This window comes from Semicossyphus pulcher, unplaced genomic scaffold (assembly GCF_022749685.1).
Source record: "Semicossyphus pulcher isolate SPU_LCO1_2020_fin unplaced genomic scaffold, fSemPul1.0.p SCAF_3, whole genome shotgun sequence".
NCBI classification, from domain to species: domain Eukaryota; kingdom Metazoa; phylum Chordata; class Actinopteri; order Labriformes; family Labridae; genus Semicossyphus; species Semicossyphus pulcher.
Window position 1 is genome coordinate 29914014 of NW_027211704.1, and position 26975 is coordinate 29940988.

Consider the following 26975-nt stretch of genomic DNA (forward strand, 5'->3'; position numbering starts at 1 on the left):
CTGTCAGATCAGACTATAACTATTATTTTGATGAAATGTAATAAAACAGTGTAATAAAATAATAAATAAGGCCCAGCACAGTTTTCTCAGAGTCCAAGATGACTTCTTACATGTTTAACAAATAGTCCGAAACCAATATAACCCAATAATTTACTGCGATAGGAAACAGAGGTGGAAGAAATCTTCACAAGCTGCAACCTCGTATCTTTTCAGTTTTTATTAAGAACTTATTGAATCAAGTGCAGCAAAAGCTGTGTCATGTAGTTCAGTAGAAGTTTGGAGTATGTTTAAAACACCTAAGAAAGTACTTAAGTTCTGGAGTAAATGTAGTTTACATCAAAGCACTTCTGCAGGGATGTTTTCTATGACCAACACACTCTAAAATATCCAAGTCTTTGCTTTACTATAGATGTCAGTGAGTGTTAACATCTTACAGCCTACTTTTAAATGTCCACTCTTGTAACTCATCAGAAAAAGCACACGCTGCTTTTTGCTGAAGTAATGACTTTTTCATGCTCTACTCTTCTTTTTATTGCACTGCTAAATCCAATTTTATTCCATGTCTTCTCCAGGGCCTTGTGTGAGGCTGCCCAGCATCCCCAGGAGAGGAGAGTTCAGCCTGGCCTTTAACAGCTCTGACACTCCCTCTGCTTCACTTCTCCAATAAAGAACCTCCCCCTCACCCTGGGGCCCTGACTCCAGTGTCCCCGCTCTCCCACACCTCCATCCTCTCAGCACCATCTAATCAATCCACCCTCAAAACTCTTCTTACTCTGGCCCTCCTCCTGCTCCCTCCTCCCTCCCTGCCTCGCTGAGTCTCCCCTGGGGTTCTGGGGCCATGGCGGTACCTTCAGCGCAAGAGTTTCACTGGCAGAGTCTGGCTCGACTGCCCAGCGGCCGCGTCTACCACACTCTGTCCGAGGTGGGGGGGCAGATGTACATGCTGGGGGGCTGCGATGCTGCAGGGAGGCCCTGCCCCACTGTGGAGCTGTACTCCCCTGAGGTAACAAACACATGGACACAGTGTCTGCTGTTAAATCGTAGTAGGATTAGACAGTGCACCACTGACGAAGTGCTGTTACTAGAGATTACAGAGACACAATACGTTTGTAAAACATAAACGCGTAAGTGCAAAAAGAACAATATATATCAGTGATAAAAAAACCACAACATAATATTAGTGAAGTTAAAATTCTCTCATGCAATGAATACATTAAAATAGGGAAATAAATCTGCAATATTGAGCTTCCAATTTTCTGGGCTATAGTCAAAAGCAAAGTACAATATGTACTTTGGCTTCATTTCATTTTCAACTGTGCAAATGTAACATGACAGATTTACCCCCCCTTGAGTAAACTGTCATAAAACCCTATGTTTAACTGTAAACTAAACTAGCTCTATACATATGTAAAGCAAATACTTGCAATGGGGATTTACACCACATGTGAAAGGTTAAACTAAAATATGGGAAAAGTTCAACCTCTCAATCTCAAACAAAGAAAACTTTGGTGGCTGGCATGCAACTGCAGGTGAGATGAGAAATCCTTAAAGTTTTAGTTTTATGAAATATTGGACCTTTAAAGAAACATCTGTTCTGCCCTGTGTAGCACATGTAAGAGAAAATGTACCTGAACACTGATGTGTCATGAAACAAGCATGTCATCATTTCAGAGATTGTCCGTAACAGCACTGCCTGCATCTAGCTGCTTGTTTCTGTTTGCAGGGGGACCGCTGGATAAGCCTGCCCCCAATGCCCACCCCTCGTGCCGGGGCAGCTGTGGCAGTGCTGGGAAAACAAATCCTGGTGGTGGGAGGAGTGGGAGAGGACCAGAGCCCCCTGAAGGTGGTGGAGATGTACAACACAGAGGAAGGGAGGTGGAGGAAGAGGAGCGCTCTGCGAGAGGCCTTAATGGGTTTATCCATTACTGTGAAAGGTATGGCACATATTATCAATAGCAGAAATACTTATGACGTGTTAGTACTGCAAAAGAAGCAAATCTTGTTGCAGGCCATTTTATACAATTCCAACTTTTTATACTCATAAATATCAAGCTACGTGCAAGTTTGTTATGACCATGCCCACTATTTTTCACAAATCTATCGGCAGATATAAAACGTTATTCTGCAAACTGCATGAAAAATAATTACAACAATAAGCTTATTTAACAAGCATGAGCGAACTTAATTATAATTCTAAGCTCTGTACTGTATGTTACAATTAGATCTCTTCAGGGTCTTAACATACCTTTGAGGTGTTGTGTTTTTGGATGTGGAGTATTTTACAGAGTCTTTTATTTTGTGCTACTTACTATATTTCTATGGTATTTAATGATACTGTTTTTATTCAGCACTGTAACTTAAACATATTATGAATTTATCATATGATACGAATTTTGCTGTTATAGCCACTCAACATTGAGTTTATGATGTTTTGTCATATAACATATTCTGTGTCCTCTTCATAGTCTCTCCAGGAAAACATTTGTCAGCCAGTTGTGTATACCAGTTACTGCCGTGATCAAAGCTGAATGGAATATCTGCAATGTTGATAACTCATCCACATCAACACAATATCGTTACATCCAGCTGCCGTACCACCGGTTTATGCACTAACCTTCATAGAGTAACTGTAAAGTTTTGTGACGGGAATAAATGACAGGCGTGCATTCAATTATGTCACTCAAATTTGGAACCAAACTGCTTTAAGTATTTCATTGAAAAAACAAACACAATTTTTTTGCAAGACATTCTTGAAACGTTCAATTGCACAGCAATACATCAACAGCACACACAAAATAGTACATTTTTCTGTATACAACTGCTTTAGATTAACGTGAGGGAAGTGGTACATTGGCCATCGAAGCATTTAATAATTTTAACAAATTAACTTTATTTCATACAGAGCGGCTTTACCTCACTTTCAGGAAACATGAAAAGTTTGTATTTACTTTAAATAACTGAATTTTATTGAAAATGTAATTCTCCTCAGGGCACCACACTTGGTTATTTAGGAAAGAAATGAAAGTCAATGTGAAAGCTAAATAATGAATTGAGTCTCGATCTTAAAGTTGCCACAGAGTTCTTGGCCTGATGTGCAGGAGTCAGATAATTCTATATACAAAAAAACAACTTGACCAAACTGCCTTACAGACACACAACGATTTACATATTTAACAAACTACTGACGACTCTACTTTCAATTATTTGGTTGATAAATTGCAAACACAACTTTTAACTAAACAGATACATGAAATAATCAATAAATAAAAGGTCTATAAATACATGTGCAATGAAAATGAATAAAAGAATGAATAATGGATTCATATGGATTAATACAAAGAACACATGACCAATCAATGGAGAATCATTCAATGAATTCAGGCTGAAAGAATGTGCTATTGAGTGCAGCAACAAAGAAGGTATCTGAATTGTTGCTTTGCAGTCTAAAGAAAAGGGGAGATGATGTCTGGCATCACTTACACTCCCTCTCTGTTGAACGCGGGATCAGACTTTGGGAACAAAGATGTGTTATTAGTTATAGTTTAGACAAACTAAAACAAAAGCAAACAGAGCTGATTCTCATGCATTATGAGCTAGCATGCCGTGGTAAATGGACTGCACTTAAATGGCGCTTTTCTAGTCCTCAGACCACTTAAAGCTTTTACACTACGTATTACATTCACCCTTTCCCACACACATTCATACACTGACGACAGAGGCTGCTATGCAAAGTGCCAAGCTGCTCATCAGGATCTAACTAATGACATTCAAACAGCACGCAACCATGGCTATGCCTTCAGGAGCAATTTGGGTTCAGCGTCTTGGCCAAGGGTACTTTGACATGTAGACTGCAGCAGCCGATTAAGAGACGACTGACTCTTCCACTGGGCCACAACCGTCCCGATAGTGTAGCACTAAATAGTGTCAATTTGGTCTGATGAAACGGTTTTTAGCAGAGGTTTAAAAGTTCTCTTGGAAGGAGAACTAATTTTCATATAGTTTTGTAATTTGTCCAGTATTTAGGTTAAAATGAGTCATTTAGTTGTTAGTTTGTATTCATGTTCAGATTTTCATTTCCTGTTTTACTTTGTAACTGTTGTCACTTTGTCTCTCGTGAAGCTTGACTTCCTTCCTTTGTTTCTTTTCCTGCCTTTTGGATTGTGTGCCTTACCTTCATTGTTTTCACCCATGTTGATTAGTCTCACCTGTCCCTGTTTACCTCCTGTGTATATAGTCCTTGTCTTGCCCTATTTGTTTGCTAGTTTGTTTGTCGCCTTTCCTCCTGAAGCATTGTTCACAGTGTTCAAAGTGTGAATTTACTTTGTGGCTCCGTCTGTGTTTGTTCTCCTTTTTTCTTGGACTTTAAATTGGACCTTTTGTTGGATTTTATTTACCGGGACACAGTAAGCCTTTGTTTTTGCCTTGTTTTGTATGTTTTGTTGTTAAATATATCCTTGTCTGCATCTGGGTCCTCTGCCCTTTTTGTTTAAATCCCAAAGCCTGACAAATGGTCAGGAGAAAAAAAAAAAAAGGCCAACTCTTGTTCCAAGTGTGATCCCGCCATGATGTCATCATTCAGGTAATTCTTTTGGCATATGTGGTTAGACTTTGAGTTATTCTTTTTAAAATCTTTCCCCTGTAAGTAAGCAGGCCTTAAAAGGAAAGTGAAAACATTTTCATCATTAAACTCTAAATATGCCACAAGACAAGTTGCTGGATTGTGGATTAGTTTGCTAAATTTAAAGTAAAACAAAACCCCTCTTAAATATATTTCAATCAAAGTGATGTGTAATATGCAGAGAAGATGACCAGATTAACAATATCCACAGTTAACTTAAGTTTGAACGCACAGTATGAGCAACAGATCGAACAAAAGTTCTGTACGCTCTCATTATAACAAAGAAGAATGAGCTAAGTTTTCTCATTTGATATCATTGGAATCATTTTTGGGCTCTGACACTCAGATATATTCTCACTCTCTGTGATCAGTCCAGCAGTCTTCATCAATAAACAATATTTCAGGGAGCGTCCCCTCAGCTGTGGATGAGTTTGTGTTCAGTCCAGCTCCTCATCAGTCAGTGTCTGCAGGAACACAGATAGATGCTGTGTACTCACAGACTTATTGGTCGTGTATGGGCTTCATCATTCTGCCCTCTCCATCTCCCTGACCAATCCTCAATCCTCAGCCCTTTGCCTGCAGTTTCATCCCCAGACTCGTCCCCAAGAGCTAGAAAAAAGACAAATGGTCTGACAAAATGATCCATAGGGCCAAATTAAAACAGATATGGTACGTCTAAATGGATAGTCAGTCATTGAATGGACTAAATGATGCCATTTTTATTGACATTTGTAGAATCTTTATTTCCCAGATATTAGGTAATACATTTCAGGTAATGAGCTTTTCTGAATGAATATAGAATATTTGGAACACCTTTTCCCTGTTTGTTATTTATGTATTGTAAAAGGATTAAGGTTGGGCTAGGTTTTATTTTAGTGAAAAAAATATTCAAGAAATACACAATACAAATGCAGGTTGTATCCCTGCAGCTCTGTTTATCCCTGACAGTTAAGACTGTGTTTTCCTCATGTTAACACTACCACCCACTTCCATTCTTATGCTGGAGATGTCATGCAACAGTGCCAGACGTCGACTTGTGCATTTATATTCTGCTGCAGTACCCCCTGTCCTTCACATGTCTATCACATTCCCCTGCCTCGTCACCGACTTCTCATCCAACTCTCCATCTCTGCCTGTTTTTAAATAAAATAAAATAAAGTGCCAGTGAGGTTTTTCCTTAAAGTGGAGTCAGCCTTTCACAAGATGAATATTTTAATGTTTTTCAACTAAACTAGCAACATTTTTTGGAAGTTGTGATGTAGAGATATGTCAAAGACTAAACTTTAATCCCTAAAATCCATCCTCAGATCCAGCCTCACTTTGCTCATGTGATACATTCTAGATACATTCTTTTTTTAAGGTATGCTTCCCTCGTACCTTCTAAACTACATAAGTCAGAAGAGTGCAAGCACTTACAATTTTCGGTCCCAGACCATTTCTTACTGTCTGTCCCAAAGGTCAGAAATGAACTGGGGAAAAGGGCGTGAGTTTGCTGCTCCCTTCACTTGGAACAAATTCCAAAAAGACCTGGAACTGAAGGAACTGGTCTCATTGGATGCTTTTAAGGTGCTCTTGAATAACTTGGAGACAGTTACATCTGGCTGTGGATGTTGTTGTCTGGTTTCACTTGTTATTTCATGTCTTTTTTTGTATTATAGTCATGTATTCTGTGTTATGTTTGTATCTATGGCTGCTCATTGCTTGTCTGAAACATTAATGTGCTGCTGCCCGTCTTGGCCAGGACACTCTTGAAAAAAAGATTTTTAATCTCAAGAGCTTTTTCCTGGTTAAATAAAGGTTAATTAAATTATTTTTTTAAATTCTAAATACACAAACGCATCAAGCTTCTTTGTGTTTATAAGATAAGATTTTCCAGTTTCCTCAGCGATTATTTTTTCTTCCAAAGAAAATGTATTTAGCTTGAGCTTTAATGACTTTGTAGGTTGATAATCTTTAAAAAAAAGACTAGAAATGAGAATAAGCATATCAGGTCTCTGCCAACACAACACAACAAATCTGTGCGTTTTTAAAGTGACAATCTTGAAGATTTTCATTTAAATAAATGTCTGCTAAGTCACTATCTATCGCCGAATGAGGTAACACAAGGGTGATGGAGCCTATGGCCCACTGATGAAAGCCTTTGCATTTGCAGTATTACAGACTGGCTGTCTGGTGCGACTTTCGCAGAAAAAATCCCAAGCGGCGCCCAGTTAGTGACGCATTTTCCATCACCCAGCAGTGGTTGGTCTGCCAGAGAGGGTAGGCGGAGCTAAGCAGCTGCTGTTCTGGTCTTTGCAAGTGTTGCGAGTAAACAGTAATCTACTATGGCTGAACAAACAAAGAAAAGGTCGATGACTACAGATACAACTTCAAAAATAAGTGAAATTCCAAAGAAAAAGAAACAAATTGGACGCTCAGATGAAGGCAAACGGTCTAAAAAGGAAAGCGACCGTCAGTGAGGAAAATCAAGAGTTACAACCGGAGCCAACCGTGGACGTCACACATGCAACACTGTCTGGATATCTGGGAAGTGTGCTCCCGCAATTACCGTTTATCGCCAAAGAGAATAGACTGAGCTCTCCGAGAATAGCACTTTAACTCCTATTTGTATAACATTCTACATATTATAAAATCAGCATTTATTACATTTTTTAAATAAATCATCACTTAGATTTATTAGTTGTTATTTATCTCATTAAGTAATATCATTAAAAAATCTCATTAAGTAATATCACAAAAGTGATACACTTCCTCCACAATTTTTGATCCCAACCTACTGCTCATATGCCTACATGATATTTTATAATTTATAATCACAATATTGTACCAGCTACATAACTCAGTTAAATTATATCATGGCAATATCATCAATGCCAACTCCTCTGCAGTTGTAGTTTCTCTTTTCTTTTCTAACTTTCTGCAGCAATCTCTGTGCTGTCTCACTTCAGGCTTCAGACCTACAAGCACGCCAATAAAGCCCATGTGAACCTTTAGCTCAGTTGCCGTCTTGAGCTCCCATAAATCAGGGAAGTAAAAGCCACAGGCGACTGACCCCCATTTACACAAAAATACTGGACTGAAAACTGAGGTTTGAAAAGAAAGAAAGAAATTAATGTATTGTAACTTTTAACTTCTTAAACGTGGCTGTATGTGTGTGTTTGTGTGTGTGTGCGCAGATGGCCGTGCTCTGGCTGTAGGGGGAATGGGTGCTGACCTGCTCCCTCGTAGCATCCTGCAGCAGTATGACCTTCGAAAGGACGTGTGGGCGCTTCTTCCTCCCATGCCGACTCCTCGCTATGATGCCATCACACATCTGCTGGCCAACAAGCTCTACGTGGCAGGTACAAACAGACCAGTGTGGGTGTGTTTGTCCTGAAGTAAATTTACTTTGTGTGTTAAACAACAGAAACTATTTCTCACCACTTCACTGTTATCTATAATACAATTTTAAATATAACATCTCTCTATACAACTGTTTAGGTGGTCGTCAATGTAAGCGACCGGTGAAGGCTTTTGAGGTGTATGACGCGGAGACTCGTTCTTGGACTACGCTACCCACGATGCCTTGTAAACGTTCTTATGGGGGCGTGATATGGGACACAACTGGAAGGTTGTGTCTGCTCGGAGGACTGAGGCAAGGAGGAGGACACCAGAGTTCCAAGTTCACCAAGAATGTCAACATTTTTGACACAAACCAAGGTATGGACACACAGTATTCCTTATAGGTAATTTATGTTTTAATGGCCAGAGGCTTTATGTTATCTGAACATGATGTCTCAGGAATGCCTGGAGGAATGTTTTCAGACTTGGCTCAAACATCTGCTGATTAGAATTTGGAGGTCAAATGTCAAAGCCCAAGGTCAGTGTAATCTTTCAAATACATTTTTACAATTACTGAAGACTTAATATGCTAATTATGAATACATTTCACACAAAAACCTAATGGGATAGATGGAAAAAGTGATCATATTTTTTACCCAAAGGGTCAAAGCTCAAATTCACTGAAAACACACTTTTTGATATCTCAAGGATTGATTAGATTTTGGTGGTCAAAGGTCATGTTGGCCTCGTTCTCACTTTATCTCAGCAATGCCTGAAACTTGAAAACATCTTATTTATTCTTGTTATTTATATCCATCTGAGAGAAAAACACCATCTGCGACCAATTAGTGGACAATCTTTCCTTGATCTACCCCTGGCATACCTGTTCCATCACGCCAAGGGCTTAACTGACAAACACCACAGCTAGAAATTGTTTTAACGTTTTTATTTGGTTCCCTGAATGTTCCTTTTAATAGCAGGAGAACGTCCTCTGAAAACATTTCCAGAAAGTTGCAGTGAGAATGTTCAAATCACATTTCAGGAACGTTTTTGTACATCACGTTCTGATAGTTCAGGCCGTACTAACATCCTGAAAAGATCCTCAGAATGTTGCAGTAAACATGTTCTACCATTGTTTTTATGTAACATTGGGCAGATGTTTTATAAAAGGCGTTCTGACATCCCAGGCCTCAAAAACATCCTAAAAATATCGTCAGAATGTTGCCGTTAAAACGTTTTGTCTTAGTTTGAGTTTTAATGTTACAAGAACATTATCTGAAATGATAAACATCCTTAAAACATTCTTTGAATATTCGATTCAAGCGTTTTCTTTCAAACATAATTAGACCTTAGGTAACGTAGGTAATGTTAGCCAATGTTATGGGAACGTTCCCTGCTAGCTGGGACATGGTCTGCAGGGAAACAGAGAGGGAGCGATGTCCTGGTATTATGTTGCCCCTGTAACGATTCTGGCCTACTTTTGCCTTTTTTAAGGTAATGTACTCTTTCAGATAATCGGGAATATATTGAAATATGTCCCAAATGTCTTTTACATATTCAGATGTATTCAAATACATCCCCCGTCCCAGCCACAGTCATTCTGCAGGACACACTGAGCTATAGTTCATGGATTATATGAAAGGCACATACAAACACAACAACGGGTTGTTCAAATCATTTCCCCTCATTTTTAAGTCCAAGTTTCCGAAAATGACAAATATATCAGGATTAAATTTAAAAGGAGTCTCGTTTTAAATGGGCATACAGGTATTGCCAAGTCGACTTTGTCATGAGATATCTACTGCATTTCATGCTCATGAATAACACTATGAAAATTTGACAAAAAACTATTCCTTTAACTGGTAAATGGCGTCATTTATAAAGCACTTTTATCCAAAGATCTTGAGAGTTTTTTTCTTTGAGTTTAAGGATTCACAGCACACTCTCACACTGCAGGCAGCAAGCTTTCATGCAGGACACTGGTTAGGCCACTGGGAACAATTTGGCGTTCAGTGTTTTGGCCAAGGACACTTGGACAAGTGAACAGGAGGAGCTGGGGACAGAAACAGCAGCCCTGTGATTAATTGACAAGCTGCTCTACCTGCTGAGCCACAGCTGCTGCTTATTTTTAAATGACTTGAAGACCTGTCTACGAGTCTGCAATCCAAAAATCTAAGTCATAATTTTTAAATTGGTAGAAATTTTCAGAACATAATAGAATATTTTAACCAATTGTATTTTTTTGCTATCACTAAATGTATCATTATCTCACTGAGAGCATCTATCTTCATTTTGACTTTACTTTCATACAAAGCTTAACATCAGCCTCGCCATGGAGATAAATGGTTTATGCTCACACACGCTCACCCCTCTCTTAATTCTGTGCACACCCCATGTCCCACAGCACAGTGAAATGACATATCCTTCTATCCGGCAAAGACACCCCAGAGTAACAGGTGAACAAATTGAGGAGGGGCCGGAGGGAGAAATGGGAGAGCAAAAATCGATAATTCATTTTAGACAGCTGGATATATGGTCACACATCGAGAGTGGTCGAATGAAAGCCAAATAAAGCAGAACATGTAAGTGATTATGTTAATGTATGATAATCGGGAGAAAGTTTGCCTGTTGTGTTCGAGATGGAGGAAGACAAAACTAGAAAAAACTCCTCCCAACACATATAAACACAAGTGTTCATGTGCATACACTGACGCATATCCTCACACACATGTACACACATGGGGGGAAGGCAGCCGTACCCCGTTTCTCCAATCTAATTTTGGTGGAGATGAGATGGGAGATGAGCTGCGTAGGGGGGGCTGGGGATGAGGAGCGTTTTAAATTACAAGATCCAGAAACAGATTGCTTTATTATCCATCTGCAGCAATATCTCTCCACACACACACACACAGTCACGCAATCTGCTGTCACACAGTGATATTCTATTACTGTTCCATTCCATATCGCAGCATTAAGACACACGCCTGTTAGGTGTTGATTTCGACATTGCAGCAAGCAGCAACAGGTTCGGCTGAAAACACAAAGAGTGGAGTTGTGAAAGAAATTTGCCACGGCGAATGAAAAACTTTTCCTTTAGAAAATGGTTCAAAGGGTCATTTCACCCAAATAACAAAAAAGAAAAGAAATATTTATCTATTTCCTTTAGTGGCATCCAATCATTGAGATCGTTTCGGATTTATTTCCCACGGTTTCTTTTGACCAGTCTCTTCAATTTCTAAGCATCCTGCGTCTCATAAGTATCTGAAAGGATGTGGTACAGGGGCCCAACTCAATATTGTCCCTAAAAATGCTGCAAGTAAACAAAAAAAAATCTGAATTGATATGATACAAAAAAACAACCCTCTACCATACAGCCATCTCGCGCAAACTACATGCCGTGCTCATTGTCTCAGTCATCTTGGGAGAGACCAATCTTCTGCACAGCCAAATCCTCTCCCACAGGTTTCCTTTAACAACCAATGTTACTATCTCAGTATTGTTGAATAAACTCACATGCCCACTGATTGACTCTGTATCAAGTAATGACAGTGTTGACTTGCTGATGCTTTACCATCCAGGGAACTCGTGTTTAGATAATAGTTTTACTCCTGGCTGCCGTTTTCATATAAATTGAGTGTATATGGGGCACAAGATGAGATCCAGTTCCCGCATTAATCTGAATGACTGAAAGTTATAGAGGGAGTATTATGCTGTTTCACACAAATCTGTAGGTGAGAATAAGTTGGAGTAATCCCCTGCTATAAAAGTCTCAGTCTGCAGGCTGCTGTGAACATTTGCTTTTAGGCAGACTTCTCCAGACGCTTCACTTTGTGATGTCACAAAGTGGAGGATCTCTATATTTTGGCATCTGCCCGAGACACAGCAGAACTTCCTGCACCTGGCACAGTCCAAGGACGTGTCCACCCAGCAGCTCAGTGTGCCTCAGACATTTTTTTCACTCTACCACTCACTGCTCAACGGCTCTGAGAATGAGATGAGAATGTCTTGGAGAAAGTGTTTGTTTGGCTGTGAAGGGAAGAAATCAGTGTTTACCTTTCCAAAGGACGAGAGCAGCAGACATTCATTTCAAATTGAAAAAGTGTAGTTAACTCTTTGCTGACAAGTCTGTAACACGGCCACAGGGTAGGAGGCATGCCTCAAACACTGAGGTATGCCCCTCAGAAGGCTTTGGAATGCTGGCCAATCAGAAAAAAGCAGGCTTCTAGGGGCGGGATTTCTTAAAGGGACAGAGCTGACTGAGTCTTTTCAGGCAGAGGCTGTGTGAGGGCCTGCACAGAGCACCAGTGTGAGAAATATTATTAGTTCTTTTTAACTGTTAATTATGCTAAGGTACTCCACAGGTATCACAGAGTGAAATATGAAGCTTGAAATTAGAATGATACCCCACCTTTAAATTGCTTCTCAGAAAGAAAGAGAATTAGCATATTTCTCAAAATGTTGAGAAAAAGGATAATATTAACTCTAGATATAATTATAAACAAAAATATGTTTTTTAACTGAACAAACATTATAGTGCTTTTACGTACACTTGAGTACTATACACCTATACCTGTCTTCCTCTCAAGCAACATATTCCATATCATTCCTGTATTCTGTGATCTGGAAAGTGGAAATTACCTACTAAGGCAGAATTAGTATTTATATGTGAACTATACATATCAATGCAATCTGTTGTCCTACATTTGCCTCATCTTTGTGCTTTTTTAAATGCAAAAAAAAATTACTTTGAATGCACAAATCTTTTGTTCCCGCTGCATTTCCTCACCGTACTTCCCTGTGACTCCTTAGTTCCTGAAATTATTTGGAAAGGCCAAAGAGTTGATTGTGATTTGTGTGAACTGTCCCTTTAAATCTTGTAATACAGTGGCTTCTCTCAATTATGAATTATACAGTTCGTACTGCATCCAACAAAAGAACTCTTTCATCAGAAGCCTTCTGAAGCATGTAGAACTCGGGCGGCAATAACAAAAAGTCACGAATGATGCCGTCCCCCTGGGGCCAACTAGTAACAAAGATATTCTCATGTTGTCTATATTTGATTTATGTCCTGCTTGAGATGAAAAACTACCCAAAATACATCAAAGCAGAGGGAGTGAAGCAGAAATTGCAATAGAAAAAATGCGTTCATGTTTATCCATTACTGCATGCTCATATGTAATTATTATAAATGCCTCAACATAATGGCCAAAAGGACTATTTCTGTGTCAGAAGTGTGCACACGGATTTCACACGTGAGAGACAGACAGAATCCATCAAAGGCTGAGAATCGATCAGCAGGTCTAGTTTTAATCACGATGGACAATTACAGGAGGAGAGCCGTGGACGAAATTACTCCCACACAAACTACAAAGCCCAGTCTGCAGAGAATCCCCTCATCTCCCTCATTCCATTGTCAGTCTCTCTCTCTAGCTCTGTCTATATTATCCCTCTCTGTATTTTCTCTCTCCCTCCATCTCTTTATTCTCCTCTGCCATCTCCCTCCAGAGTAGAATAATGTGTGCTGCTGTTTTTGTCTGCATCCTACAAAGAAAATCTTGGCACAAAGACTTGTGTAATCCCTCCAAAGCAAACAGAAGTGAGGTCCGTAGTTGAAACTCAGCCTCAGAGGATTGGACCATAAGTCTGTATTGTGATGTGTTGACACAACTGTAATTTAAAGAGGGAAATCCTGCCTGTAACACTGTAAGCACTGTTTAAATAAGAATTACAAGTGTTGCTGGGTGCATCCTGCAACCACTTTGTAGATTGTGTTTTATTTTCAAAGAACTAAAAGTCATCACAGCACATCCCTAGTGTCCAGTTAGTCAAATATAAGACAGAATGTAATGGTTGTTTCAAAATTATATCTGCTGTAGATTAGTTATTTTATTATATCAACAACAAACAATCATTAAAACATAAATCCATCACAGTAAAGGAAGATATTCTAACATCTCAATAAGTCGTAGTTTCAATTTACAGAACGTCATGCAGCCACATGATTCCTTACAAAGGGGTTTAATGTTCATTTTAAATATATATACTTCTGTTCATTTGTCCAAACATGCCTACGAGTTTACAACCATGCTAGCAGCTCTGTGAGGCTTTACTGAGGCACAGCTTTGAGCTAAACACTAACGTCAGCATGATAACATGCCCACAATGCCATTGGGAACATGCTGATTTTGATGCATGCTTGGTAATGTTTCTCATGTTCACAAGTTCAGTGTTAGCATGCTTTCATGTGTTTATTAGACATAACACAAAATACAGCAGAGGCTGATGGGAAAATCATTCATGTTGCAGGTTTTGGTCACAAACCAAAGAATTGAAATTCAATTCAGACTTGATTATGGTGCTAGATGAAGACTCAGGAGATCTTAAGAGGACATGCACCTGTTTACTATGTGTCATCTTAATTTTTGTAAACTCACTACTGACTACTAACATTAACCTTACTACTGCTGATTACTACATTTCAAGCTAGCTAAGTTTCAACAAGTTGCCACTAAACGATGGCATAGACGTGTTTTGTTTTCATGACGGAGGGGCCAGTTGTAAATTTGCATAGTGGGCGGAGACTGTGCAGATTTGAGAATGATTAGTGAGGGAGAAGGAGGAGATGGATTGGGAGGATTTTTTTACAAGGTAAATAAACGTATTTTGCAACAAATCCTTTCAGATAAAATGTATTATTTCAAGCAGAGCATTTTATGTCTTAAAATATAATTCTTCACGCACTATATGCCAATATCAACCAAAAAAACTAGCTTGCAAGTTTACATATGAACTGCTTATAATGACGGTTGGTAAATCTTACCTGACACATTTTTTGGGAGGATTTCAAATTACATTGTACAAATGTTGACAATATATTTAAAAATACAAAGTAGCCAGTAAAACTGGACTTTATAGTGCACCTCAGATTTATGTTGCATACTAGTGTGAAACATCTGACAGGATTATTTTTCTAATGGGGGAACAGAGAAGAGTGGACAGCCAGCTGTGATCTCTACTCTGTCCTCTTCAGTGTAATCTAACCAGGCTGGAAATGAAAACACAGCTCTTCATTACACTCCGCTGCAACATGCAGGAAGGCTCGCCATCTGGCTACTTATCTTTCTTTCATTCTCTCGGCCTCTATTTGTTTCTCTCCACCTTGTTGTCTCTGCCTCTTGTTTAAAAAAGACATTGAGAATAAATGAGATCGAGAGGGAGGGAAGCAATGGGAAAGGGAAGGAGAAAAAGAGAGAAAGAAAATAAGAAGACAATGAAAGAGAAAATGAGGAAGAGAGCCTGGATAGAAGAAAGACAATGGAAAATCAGTAAGAGAAAAGATAGAGGAAGAGAAAATCCAAGAAAATAGAGACAAAAGATCGTCAAAGATAAGAAAACAAGACATTGTTTTCTACTTTTTCTCTCTTGTTCTTTCTCTATCTTTCTCACTACATCTCTCTCCTTCTCTGGCTCCCTAATGAAGTTATCTTTCTTCTGCTGTCATGATGCCCTTCAGTCTGAGTTTCCCTGAAAAAAGATGTACCTGCAAGGAAACCTAAAAACAAAAACTCCTGCAGAATCTGTTGGGGAAAGAAAAATGTCCTTTTGTTTTATTTCAACCACTTTCAAAAACACATTTTAAATTCAGAGTGCTTCAGCTTTTAGTGAGAAGGAAATTGCCACGTCGTCTTCAGTGTCAGGTAATGAGGGAGATCAGATTTCAATTGCAATGTCTTTCGCACCTGAGGCTTGACTGATTTTTTTATTTCATTTCTAATGCTTTGGGATTAAAGGTGCTAATGCACCTGTGTGCAATTTGCCCTTTTTGTGTGGCTTTTATCTCGGCAGTAGCAGTATGGTGTGAAGCTGTTGAGCGATCATGTTAACCCCTCTGCAAACCTGGTAGGGCAGGTTATCAGTGCAGAGAGATGGGATCCGAGGGGATCTGAGGGGTCATGTTGACTTAGTACCTGTGAAATAATAAAATTCAATCAAATAGGTCTCGTTGGAGTAACAGATTAATGCGCTTAGAGACCTACAGTACACATCGACTTGCAGCGTGATGGCGCAGTACTTCAAAAGCTGAGCTAGGTGCAACTGCTACATTGCTTTGCCACTTAAAGCTACAGTACGCAACATTATTTCATAAGAATTTGGTTAAAATAAAAAATTTTGATCATTGCATTTCCCTAACAATATTAAATTGAAATGATGTAGATCGCTGATCTGTGTCTGTGAGCGCCCGCCCCTTTGTATTTAGTTAAAAAATGTGTCCGGACCGGTCTGAATCAAACAACCAATCAGCTTTCCACGTAACTAGCCAATCACAGCGACTCTGTACGAACTAGCGTCATCCGGCTTCTACATGACTTGTGTCAGCAGCGTGGACGCAGAGGTTGTGTCAGTCAGGAGCTTTGGCAACGGTAAATTTCCTGTACCTCCTTTGCTGACAATAGCATATACTGCTAAAGAAACAAATAGAAGGGAGAGCATGGATGAGAAAAAAGCTACGAAGAGAGTCTAAATAAAAAGAGGGATCAGACAAGAGGGAGTGTAAGGGGCTGAAGAGCGACGCAGAGGTTGCCCTGTTCCTTCTTGACAGGTAACCGTAGCTCTACGGTAACAGCTAACAGTAGCTCCATCACCTAGAGGTAAAAAGGTGGTCCACACCAAGAAGCAGAACTATAATGATAATTTTAGTAGTGTTTAAACATTTTGCAGCAATAAAGTGAACTTTTTGGGATAAACAGTGTCTCTCCTCTCTCTCTCTCTCTCTCCTTGCCTTGGTGCTGCAGAGAGACGCACCACATAACGGCTGCGCGGCACACACCAGTTCAAAATGCGCGTGTAGTGGAGTAATACAGAGAGGCAGAAGGTTCATGATGCTTACTGCCACTTTAATCTTATGAAAAAGTAGAACTCTTAAAATATATTCTGCTTCAAAATGTGGTGAAGTGTGAGCCCACTTCAGTCAAAAGAAAGCACACAGCTCAGAACACATTTTATGGCCTAAAAAGAAATCTACTTTGTCCAATACTATTCACTCACACACTGGAACATGAACAAGGAATTGTGTCCGTTTTAGCCTGTGGACAAAACAAAACATGACACAGTTGTATAATCTTGAATTGAAGTAAGCATTATCAACACACAGCACATTACATTACAGCAGCTATCTTACAAAGTACGATCACATGACTCAACATACAAACAGCCACAGCTTATGCAGTGAGTCTTTTTCTGCATTATGTTGCTGGATGGACAAGGACAGCACTTTCAAAAACACCGTCGCTACTGGAACGCAGTGTACCAAAAACTAATGAGTGTTTTCACCAGCAGCCTTGCTACACACACGCCTCGACAGTTTGCTCTTCTGAGTAACATATTTATGCATGGAAATAAATCAGTTTTCCTACCTGCCTGTAAGCTTTCTTTTGCACAATAAATCATTGAACTGCACCTTTTTCCATCTGCATTTTAGAAATACTAACCTTTCAGCTACAATTCCCTTTTGCCTGCACTCCCGAGCTTGATATTAACTGAAGCAGAAGAAAAAAGGAAATATAATACTGGAAAGATAAGCTGTAACTTAAACATTACTTGAAATAAAATGCAAGTAAAATCTACACATAATTTTAAATGTATTGTTGATGCTCTGTGCCACAATTGGCATTCAGACCCGGGTCAAACGACTCTGCAGTAGACCTGGGTAATTATCGCCTCGGCTTTGATCGGCATTGATGGGAATACAAAACCTGTGTCGACACGTTAATTTACGCTTCCTTTCCGGCGCGATGCTATGCTCCATTGGTAATGACTCCTCTCAGCTACAAAATAAACCTCTCCGTCCAAGCAGCGTTCGAACATCGCCGAGTTTGATACATAGACTGAATGAGTAAAAGATAAAATAAAGATCTAACCACCGTAACATCTTCACTGTTTACTAACCCTGTCTCAGGCACTTTTGTGATGTCGGACGGTGACACAGCAGAAAAGAGACCGAAAGGTGTATACTCCTCTGGCAATGGGAAAAGAGACAGAGACAGATCTATAAGCGGGTCTTCAAAGCGCTAATTTCGGTGGGAAAAGGGTATTAGTCAGTTTTCAGAGGTCAGAATAGCAGCTTTTTAATTTACATAAATTCAATAGTGAAAGTGAAAATGATGGGTCTACCAGGCTTACAACAGTATCCCTCTTGCTCTCTACAACTTTGATCTAACTCCAACTTTCCTTTCCCCTCTCTGTTTCTGTTCGTAGTCTGAGCTTGTTATAACCTTATTCTGTCCTTGCCAGGTGTCTGTATGTACTGTACTTGTCCTGGCTTCAGGTGGCTTGTGGGTGACCTGTTTGTGCAGGTCACACTCTGAAAACAAGCTCAGCAGCATCGTGTCTAGCCAAAGAAGGACTACGGTGCCACTAACCTGACCTCCAGCTACTTCCTAAGCTTGTGCACATGAAAGCAAACACATCTGCTCATTTCAGCTGTTGTTTCTTCTTCTGCTGCAGGAACCTGGTTGAAGTCGGAGGAGACGGTGCCCATGAAAACAAAGAGAGCTGACTTCGCTGCTGCTTTCCTGCGTGGCCGGATGGTAGTAGCAGGAGGACTCGGTAAGAGTAAAACTTTTTATACTCAACATCATGTTTTAATAAATCTTGATTGAATCTTCTCACATATCAGAAAAATCTGATGGGTTGAAGTTACTCTCCTCACAACATGTGTCTGGCTCATGAATGAGATTTTTGCAATTCTTTTCATTTATTCTTTATTAATTAATTTATCTAATTCATTTGATTTGATTGATCAGCATGGCTTTTGTTGACGTGAAAACTAACTAGGTCTTTTAAATGACTCGCTGCAGGGTTGTTAGCAAAATGAAACCCTGATTTATGCTATTAGATTTCCTATTAAAAAGTTTCCCCCTGATAAATACAGTCAGTGTACCAAAGTGAAAAAATAATATATTTCTGATATTTCTGATATATCGTGTGTGTGTGTGTGTGTGTGTGTGTGTGTGTGTTTTCCAGGCCACGAGCCCTCAGCCTTGGACACGGTAGAAGTGTTTCATCCACAGAAGAAGAAGTGGGAGAGGTTGGCTCCTATGAACTTCCCCCGATGCTCCACCTCCTCCGTCATCATCAGAGACCGCCTCCTGGTGGTGGGAGGAGTTAACCAGGTACACTCGGGCTAAATTTAACCGTAAATACATGTACAAGTACACCTATGTAAACGTCTTTTAGTCTCCAATATGACAAGGGTTCTCATAGTTTACCTATTTACCCATGATTGAATGCGTCATGACCGACACCTGTGTTAAGACAATATGCTACTTTTGCTTTTGCGCTGTCATGAGCAGGGTCATTAAATACTCCTGAATTTTTACTAATAATAATTAGTTATTAAAAACCTGTCAAAATGACAAATACTAACCTTTCTTCTACAAGTTGAGGTCAGCAGTTTGGGTGCGTAATATATCTACAAGCCCTCCCAAGGCAATTTTGTCCCATTGCAGCGGCCAGAAGAAGATATGATACCAAGACCCCAAATACAATCTGTCACCAAGGAGCTACAACACCTTGCCCATAACAGGGACACGAGGGCCCCCTCCTGGAGCCAGACCCACAAGCAGACATACTTTTTTATCTCAGAGGGGAAATTAATTTTTTTCACTCTGCTATTACAAACATACACAAACATGGGTCAAAATACACACATGCATGCATTAATAGAGAGATGTCAGAGTGAGGAGGGTGCAACAGTTGGGGAATTTGATGCCTTGCTTAATGAAAGGAACTGGCACCTCTCCAGCTAACAGCCCCAATTCCATGCCTAGTCTGTACCGGGACTTGAACTGGCCTTGACCTATGGAGCTTGGTCAGGCACAGCACAACAGGACTACCTGAGGCAACTAGCCTGCCTCTCCAACACCCACAGCATTGGGATTGGGTGCATTGTAAGCTGAATTTGGGATCTGGAAATGGGCTGGATTGTCCTTTTTTGGAATGGCCCAGGCTGAAAGTGCTGGGCAGGTGTGGGGGAAATAAATAGCCTCTGGCTGAGTCTTAGATGTCCCCATAGAATAGAGGGCTGTCTATATACGACTGTGGGTCGCTGAGAAGACGGCTCTGACTGAACAGTAGTTTGGAGTATCCACCCTTCTTTAGGGTCTCTGGGGGAATCATGGAAAGGATACTGTCTCAGGACTCTGCAGGGGGAAATGGACAAAGATATAGAAATCTGAAAGAGGTGATTGAATGGCATGCCTGATCAGAACCTTAATTAGCAATAACAAACATGATGTTAAAGCACAAGATGATTCATAGTTATGTATACTCTGGAAAGAATCACCTTATTCCAAAGATTAACTTTGTAGACATTTTTTCAGATCTGCAGTCGTTTGTCTCGGACACTTGGGCGCCTGTGGAATGGCAGACGGGTGATAGACGGGTGATGGTTCCTGTTTTTAATGGGGAACCGGAGGGGTTGCTTCAATTATTGGCATGTCACACTGCTCAGCCTCCCTGGAAAAGCGTATGCCAGCTTGCTGTGAAGGAGTCTCTGAAGTTTGTCGAACCTCAGGTCCAAAAGGAGCAATGGGAGTGAAGGGTACCTTAGCCATCTGGTCCTTATATAACCAGAGCGAGAGCTGGGTTTATGCTCTCTATTGGAAGTTAAACACTTTTTCACTAGGTGTTGGGCTCTGTCAAACGGATTGGTGTGGCGTCTGCAGTAATACACAGGAAGGAGAGTTCTTGGGAAGAGGGTGCTGACCTGGAAGGCAAAGCTTTCCATTAAACAGTCAGTCCAATTTCAAACCCTCACCTATGGTCACAAGCTTTTTGAAGTTAGTGAAATAATAAGACTGATTCCGAAAGGAGTCAGCTGAGGTAGCTGGGCATCTGACCAGGATGCCTTCTGGATGTCTTCCTTGTAAGTTTTCTTGGCATGTTGTGGAGAGTGTTCTGCACTGAAGATATTATATATTTCATCTAGGAACATATGGGTATCTCACTCAAACATACCTCTGCAAAACCCTGCCTGTGCTGGATGTTGTTTGAATCCAGCTGCAGCCGCGCTTCATGCTGCTCGCTGGCCTCTCTGAGAGAAGAGAGATTACGACTGCTATGTTGCCCGGAGGCTTTCTTGGAGTCCCAACCTTTTCTTTTGTTTATGAGTTTACCAAAGGTAAACAGACAATCACTGACCAGCTCTGACTTGTAGCCCGCTTAAAACTGACCATTTTTTACATCAGGAGACCTAAGTGCATTATTACTCTTTTACTGTATGATGGCCATGTATTAAAGGGAAGGCACTGCACATGATTTTGCTTAAAGTTAGTTAAACCCTTGGAAGGTTTGTCCTCTGAGATATCAACTAATGTTTCTGTTGCCTTTGTCCACTGTATCTTGAACACAGCAGAAACTATAACACCAGACACACTGATTTAGAACAGTAGTAAAACTCTTAGCCATTGTCTTAACTCTTGAACATCAGAGTTACAATTTGGTCATTATAATGGCTTGTTCGTGAGCTGGATCCTCTTAAATTGCTTGTTTGTTGTTGGATCTACTATAATTGCTTGTTCATGAGTCAGATCTGGTCCAGATTTTAATGAGTTCTTTCCCTGGCCCATGCTTCACCTTTCCATCAAGTGTAATGAAAACTGGGAGAGTAGTTTTTATTTAATCGTGCTGACAAACAACAACAGCACCTAAAACATAACCTCCTTGGAGGTGGCAATAAACCCCTCCCCCACTGAGACACAAAATTATTTATTAATTTGAGGTATCAGTATTGAATAAAATGTCAGAAGTGAAATATCGCCAACCTTTGACCATCAATCTTTTTCTTTATTTCTCTCCCTCTCTCTCAGGTTCCCAGCTCGGCCAATGAGATCCTGTATGTAAAAGAAGAGGAGTATCTGTAGCCTAGAAGAATGCAGCACATCAGTGATCTTCTTCTCTGTACATCCTTCCTGAATCAGACTGTAGTGCAATATGTAGGAAGCGTTAAACATACTGACACATGGAGCCTGATTCCCTGACTTTCTGGTGTAATGTAACAGATAACACTGCCCCCTGCTGGGCTGTACTGGCACTGAGACCCACATGTAAGCACACACATGCACATTGGAGGAGCTGGCTCTTTCTTTCTACAGACTCGTGTTTCTTGATACTTTTGTGACGATTCTGCGTTGTACGTTGTAGTGCATACATGGAAAAGAACTATTTTGTAGCGTAAATGTCTTGTTATGTAGACATCAACTATGGAAGACCTATCTTATAGACTTTATGCATTTCATGTGTGGTTTTATGTCTTTGTTTATTTGTGGTCAGCTTGCTAGAATAGGAACATTTGTAGATGATTTAGGTGATTTAAACATATGATTTTAATTTAGTTTAACAACATGAATGCAATATAATAATATATATTATTTAATATCATCTGGAGGGAAAAAACTGTACTGTAACAAATATTGAACTAAAGCAATTAACACTGAATGGAGCCTGACTTTACCATTGATTATTTCTAGTATAATATGTTCTAGTAATTATGCTGATAACGCTGAGCTGTCACTCTTCTACTCTGTAAAAGTGAACATTTGTTGGTATGATTATAAATATGATTTAATACATTTCATACATGAAAAGCAACTGTATAAAATGACATTATGCTGTTTGTGTAAGTAATTGCCAGACTGCTGTTGAAAACATGAGGTGCTTTTCGACCACAGGAGCTTTCTCCAGGAACTAGGAACCTTTTGAGGTAGATGAAGTAGAACCTTTTGAAAGTCCCTGCTTGGGGGGTAGTACTTTCCAAAGGTCCAGGATCTTTCAGGGCGGGGCCTGCAGTGCTAATTGGTCGAGTACTCGCAGCGTTTTTTTCACCTGTCATGTTTAAAAGACTGCAGCTGCTAGCTCACTGTTACCATCACGCTTCGAGGTTGTTTATCACAAGTTTAGCACAAGTTGAATTGCCTCTATGCTAACAGGCTAACTGCTGTGTCGCACAAATGATGATACCGGCCCGTTTGTCGCATTTTATGGCGTCATCTTTGCTGTATGGCCTTCATCTTCTTCTTACCGCCACCTTCTAGACTGGTGGTGTGGTGGATTTTCATTTATTGCTTCTACATACGGCATTGGCCTGACTTGCATCATCTCCCCAGGACTTTAGGCCGCTGTGAAAACGCAGGCAACAATGGGCCACAGGAACCATTTAATTCCTTGAAGAGAAGTAGCTGGAACTAAAAGTGCCTGGTACTTTTGGTCGAAAAGCACCTAAAGTCATGAATCCAGTTTGACTCTGACGATTGTACACATTTTATTCCTGGAGCAATACAAGGTTCTCTTGTTTTCAGTGTCTCATTAGTGAAAATGTGCTGTGCTGTAAAAATCATCAGTTAATAACACCTCACTCAGGTTGTTTTTGTTACTTCAGACAGAGATGGTTTACTGATAGGTTTTATCTTTGCTCTATTTATTGTCACAGTCAGACTAATGCCTCTTTGGCTCAGGCTGTTATGATTATTGTGTTGACAGTTCAACCTCTGAGGATTTTTATTTCATCCTACAACATGATCAATCATTATCATGTCATGTAATATTAAGGATATGTGTAGTCATATTCAGTGGAATAAATGGGATTTGTTGTGTGTATTGCATTTATTTTCCACTAGATGGCAGCAATCACACACATTAATCCGCAGGAAGCATGAATAGACTCGTTTCACAGTCCTAGGTTCTTCTTCTTAAGTGAAGTATCATAAGCTGACAGAATTGTATCATTATTATTATTACATCTTTTCTTTATTTTACAACCTTACAATACACTACACATTACAGGAAAAGACAGAAAAGGCATGAATTAGCTGAAAATTGATCTTTTGTTTATGTAAGTGACTTTAATGATGACTGCCGACAGGATATCATCAGTTTAGAGTTTTTATTTAAACACTATAACATAGGCCTACCATAAACAAGTTTGAGATTATGCAAACATCAACTCAAGAACTTGTGTTTGTGCCACAAACTGTACAAACAAACAAAAAAAAATCATATTCAGTATGCCCAGAAAATCTTGCAGTCCCTTGTCTTAGATTGCATAAGTGGGTAAAAGCATGTAGTGATCTTTGTTTTAATAAAGTTATAAATAGCTTGTGTGACTTTCTGTGTGTTTATGGCTGTTTTATGAATATTGTAATTAGCAGGCTCCATGATCAATACATTGGTGATCAGTTTAACGTGCTTTGTCAGTTTCAGGGTGTATCCTGGTGACCACTGATAGAGGTGCAGAAAGAAGGCCTTAGATACAAACTGCAACACTGAGTCCCTGCAGCTGATTAATAATACAATAAGGCAAAGTTCCTCCCCTGGTGCTAGGACCACTGTTTGACCTTAGGTGTGTTAGCATACCATAGCATATTTTCAGCCCTTCACTAAAGCCTGAGCAGGGTGTACAGGCCCCAGGATGCTTGGAGCCAAACCTGGCATGAAACCAACAGTGGTACTGTTTTCAGTGTAGTCCCTGTTGTTAGGGATAGAGGGTTAATTAGGGCCGCTTGGGATTTTTTCTGCGAATGTTTGCACAGACACCCAGTCCATAAAATATACGATATGTTGCAAATGCTAAGGCTTTCATCTGTGGGCCATATGCTCAATCACCATTGTGTTACCTCATTCGGTGATAGATAGTGACTTAACAGACATTTATTGATTTTTTTGGTTCCCAGCAGGTCCTAAACTCACCATGGATATAGAGTAAGTTGTTTTATTTTGAAATATGGCACAAGAAGCATCTATTGTTTTTTCAGTTGCTGATCAATCCCAGAGTGGTGGAATGATAATGACATGTCAGACTCACCTGCTGGGAAGTGTTATGGGGCAAAAGGAACCCCACCTCAACAGTCAAATCTTCTTTCTTTCTTTCAGATTATGAAGGTGATGGGTCTGTATCGTATGCTCTGGTGTTAACTTGGACAGCAGATTTGAACATTGATGTCACAGAGAAAAAGTGGGAAAATATGTAAAAACTCTGTGCTGCAGCTGTGCTGGCTGTTGGAAATGTTGCAGCTCTGAAGGGACTTTTCTTAACCTACTCTGGGACTGTCCCATGATGAAGAACTACTAGCTGAAGATTCATGAACATATAAAAAGCATTACCCAGACAAACTTTGAGTTCTGCCCGAGGCAATATGTTCTCAGTGATCAACAACTGACATCTCACTGTGGAGCCATGGACTTTATTCAGACCAGTATAATGGTTGGAAAACAAATTATAATGAGAAACTGGAGGTGAGAACCCAGCTGAGCCCTCTGTCCATGAATGGTTCACAGAGCTGGGTGCATTATGTGAATTTAAGAATACACATTGGATTTTTTTTAATGGATTTTTTTCAGGTGTCTTATTTTCTATAATTACATATTATTTTATTAATGTATTTCTCATTTGTTTATTTGATCATTACTACTATTATTTTTTCATATATAAACATGAGTCATCTGATTTGTTGACCAAAATGTGACAATGTTAATTTAAAATTTAATGAAATACTAATAACCAAACATTTGACCTTCTCATCGAGAGGAAAATGGTCACCATATGAATATAGTAAATGCCTAAAAGCTGTAGGTTAATATCCATATAAGGTCTTTGACCATTAGAAATGATTGATAATGACTATAATATAATATATCAATAACAGCTGCACTCACAATGTTACAGCCAGCTTAAGTGATGGTTGGCAAAGCGCTTAAGGTAATGCTTATTCTCTGTTACTTCACATCTACGCTCACATCCTCTCTGAGGCTTCTGCTGCCTACTAAAGATCATCTGCTCTATAAATGACTCACACATACACACACTTCCATCACCAATTTTAGACATTGTGTAGTGTAAAATGGGTTCATTGCATTCAAGTGAGGCCGACTGGGTGTTTGTGACCGCTCTCTGTGGCCGCTGTATTCCTGTCAGTGTTTTTTCCACATTACCTCGGTCATAGTAATTGCCCTGCTGAGCAGCAAAGAGAAACAGAGAAGGGGAAGTTGTTGCCTGAACAAGTAACTCTCACTATTCAGCTCTGAGTATCTTTAACACACTACTGTGTGTAAAAGATACTGTGATACAGCTAGCTCACAGGGAGGATTTTAGTTGCACACAGCTAGCTCACAGGGAGGATTTTAGTTGCACACAGCTAGCTCACAGGGAGGATTTTAAAGGAATAAATTGCACAAGCACTTTGTCGTGAATCAATATCCTGGTTTTAAGGTAACAGGTCATATTTGATCTGAACACAAGGTTTCCAACATGTTACATAATGTGCAGGGACAAGTGTATTTGCACATTTAAATGCTGCCATGGCAGGAAAATTCCAGTGTGTTTGAGTGAGTGCAGATGCATGGAGGTGGCCGTTGTAGTAATTGAGGAAAGTCTGGTCAAAGTACACGGTGAGGGCTGGTGTCTAACGTGACATTGTGCTCATTTGATTTATAAACTAAGAGTTAGGTAACTTTTCTTTTTTTTTTAAATGATAAAAGAACGAAAAAAACTGTACTATCAGAATTATTATTTGGAAGGCCCCTGTGTCACAAACACAGGTACAGGACATCCTGCCAACACAGAACAACAGCAGAGTACACCATTCTTACTATGCATGAATATGGTGCATTTGTGAGGTGAGCATACAGAAACATTAATACTTGGAAAAACACTCACTAGCCGGTTAGCCTAAAGACTGGAAACAAAGTGATACAGCTCTGTAAAAAGGTAACAAAACCTCAGGGTCACTCATTAACACGTTGTTCTCTGCCAAGAAATACAGTTTGATTTTTATACAGATTAAACACATGTGAACAGTGTGTTAGTTACTGAGCTTTAGCTGCTGAGAGCCAGGCTCTTTCAACCTGGTCCCAATCTCATACTCAGCTGAGCTTACTCTCCCCTCAAGATAGCACCAAAAGCATGAGATTGATATTCATCTTTTCAAGTAACTCTCGACAAAAAAGTAAATCAGCATATTTCACAAATGACCAGCCTTTGAAG

General features: G+C 39.8%; 1 protein-coding gene across 1 annotated transcript; it reads left to right on the forward strand.

Annotated features, from left to right (window-relative positions):
- The first annotated feature begins 838 nt into the window (after positions 1-838).
- klhdc8a (kelch domain containing 8A) lies at positions 839-22682 on the forward strand. Its single transcript, XM_069678885.1, has 7 exons — positions 839-1003; positions 1724-1934; positions 7795-7959; positions 8099-8317; positions 18443-18544; positions 18962-19110; positions 21808-22682. The coding sequence occupies exons 1-7, from the start codon at positions 839-841 to the stop codon at positions 21859-21861; spliced, it is 1065 nt and encodes a 354-aa protein (XP_069534986.1). The 3' UTR covers positions 21862-22682.
- Positions 22683-26975: the final 4293 nt, after the last annotated feature.

Coding starts and splice junctions, on each gene's coding strand:
- klhdc8a (XM_069678885.1), top strand. CDS start 839: ATGGCGGTACCTTCAGCGCAAGAGTTTCACTGGCAGAGTCTGGCTCGA. Junction 1,935..7,794: donor TTTATCCATTACTGTGAAAG/GTATGGCACATA, acceptor GTGTGTGCGCAG/ATGGCCGTGCTCTGGCTGTA. Junction 8,318..18,442: donor CATTTTTGACACAAACCAAG/GTATGGACACAC, acceptor CTTCTGCTGCAG/GAACCTGGTTGAAGTCGGAG.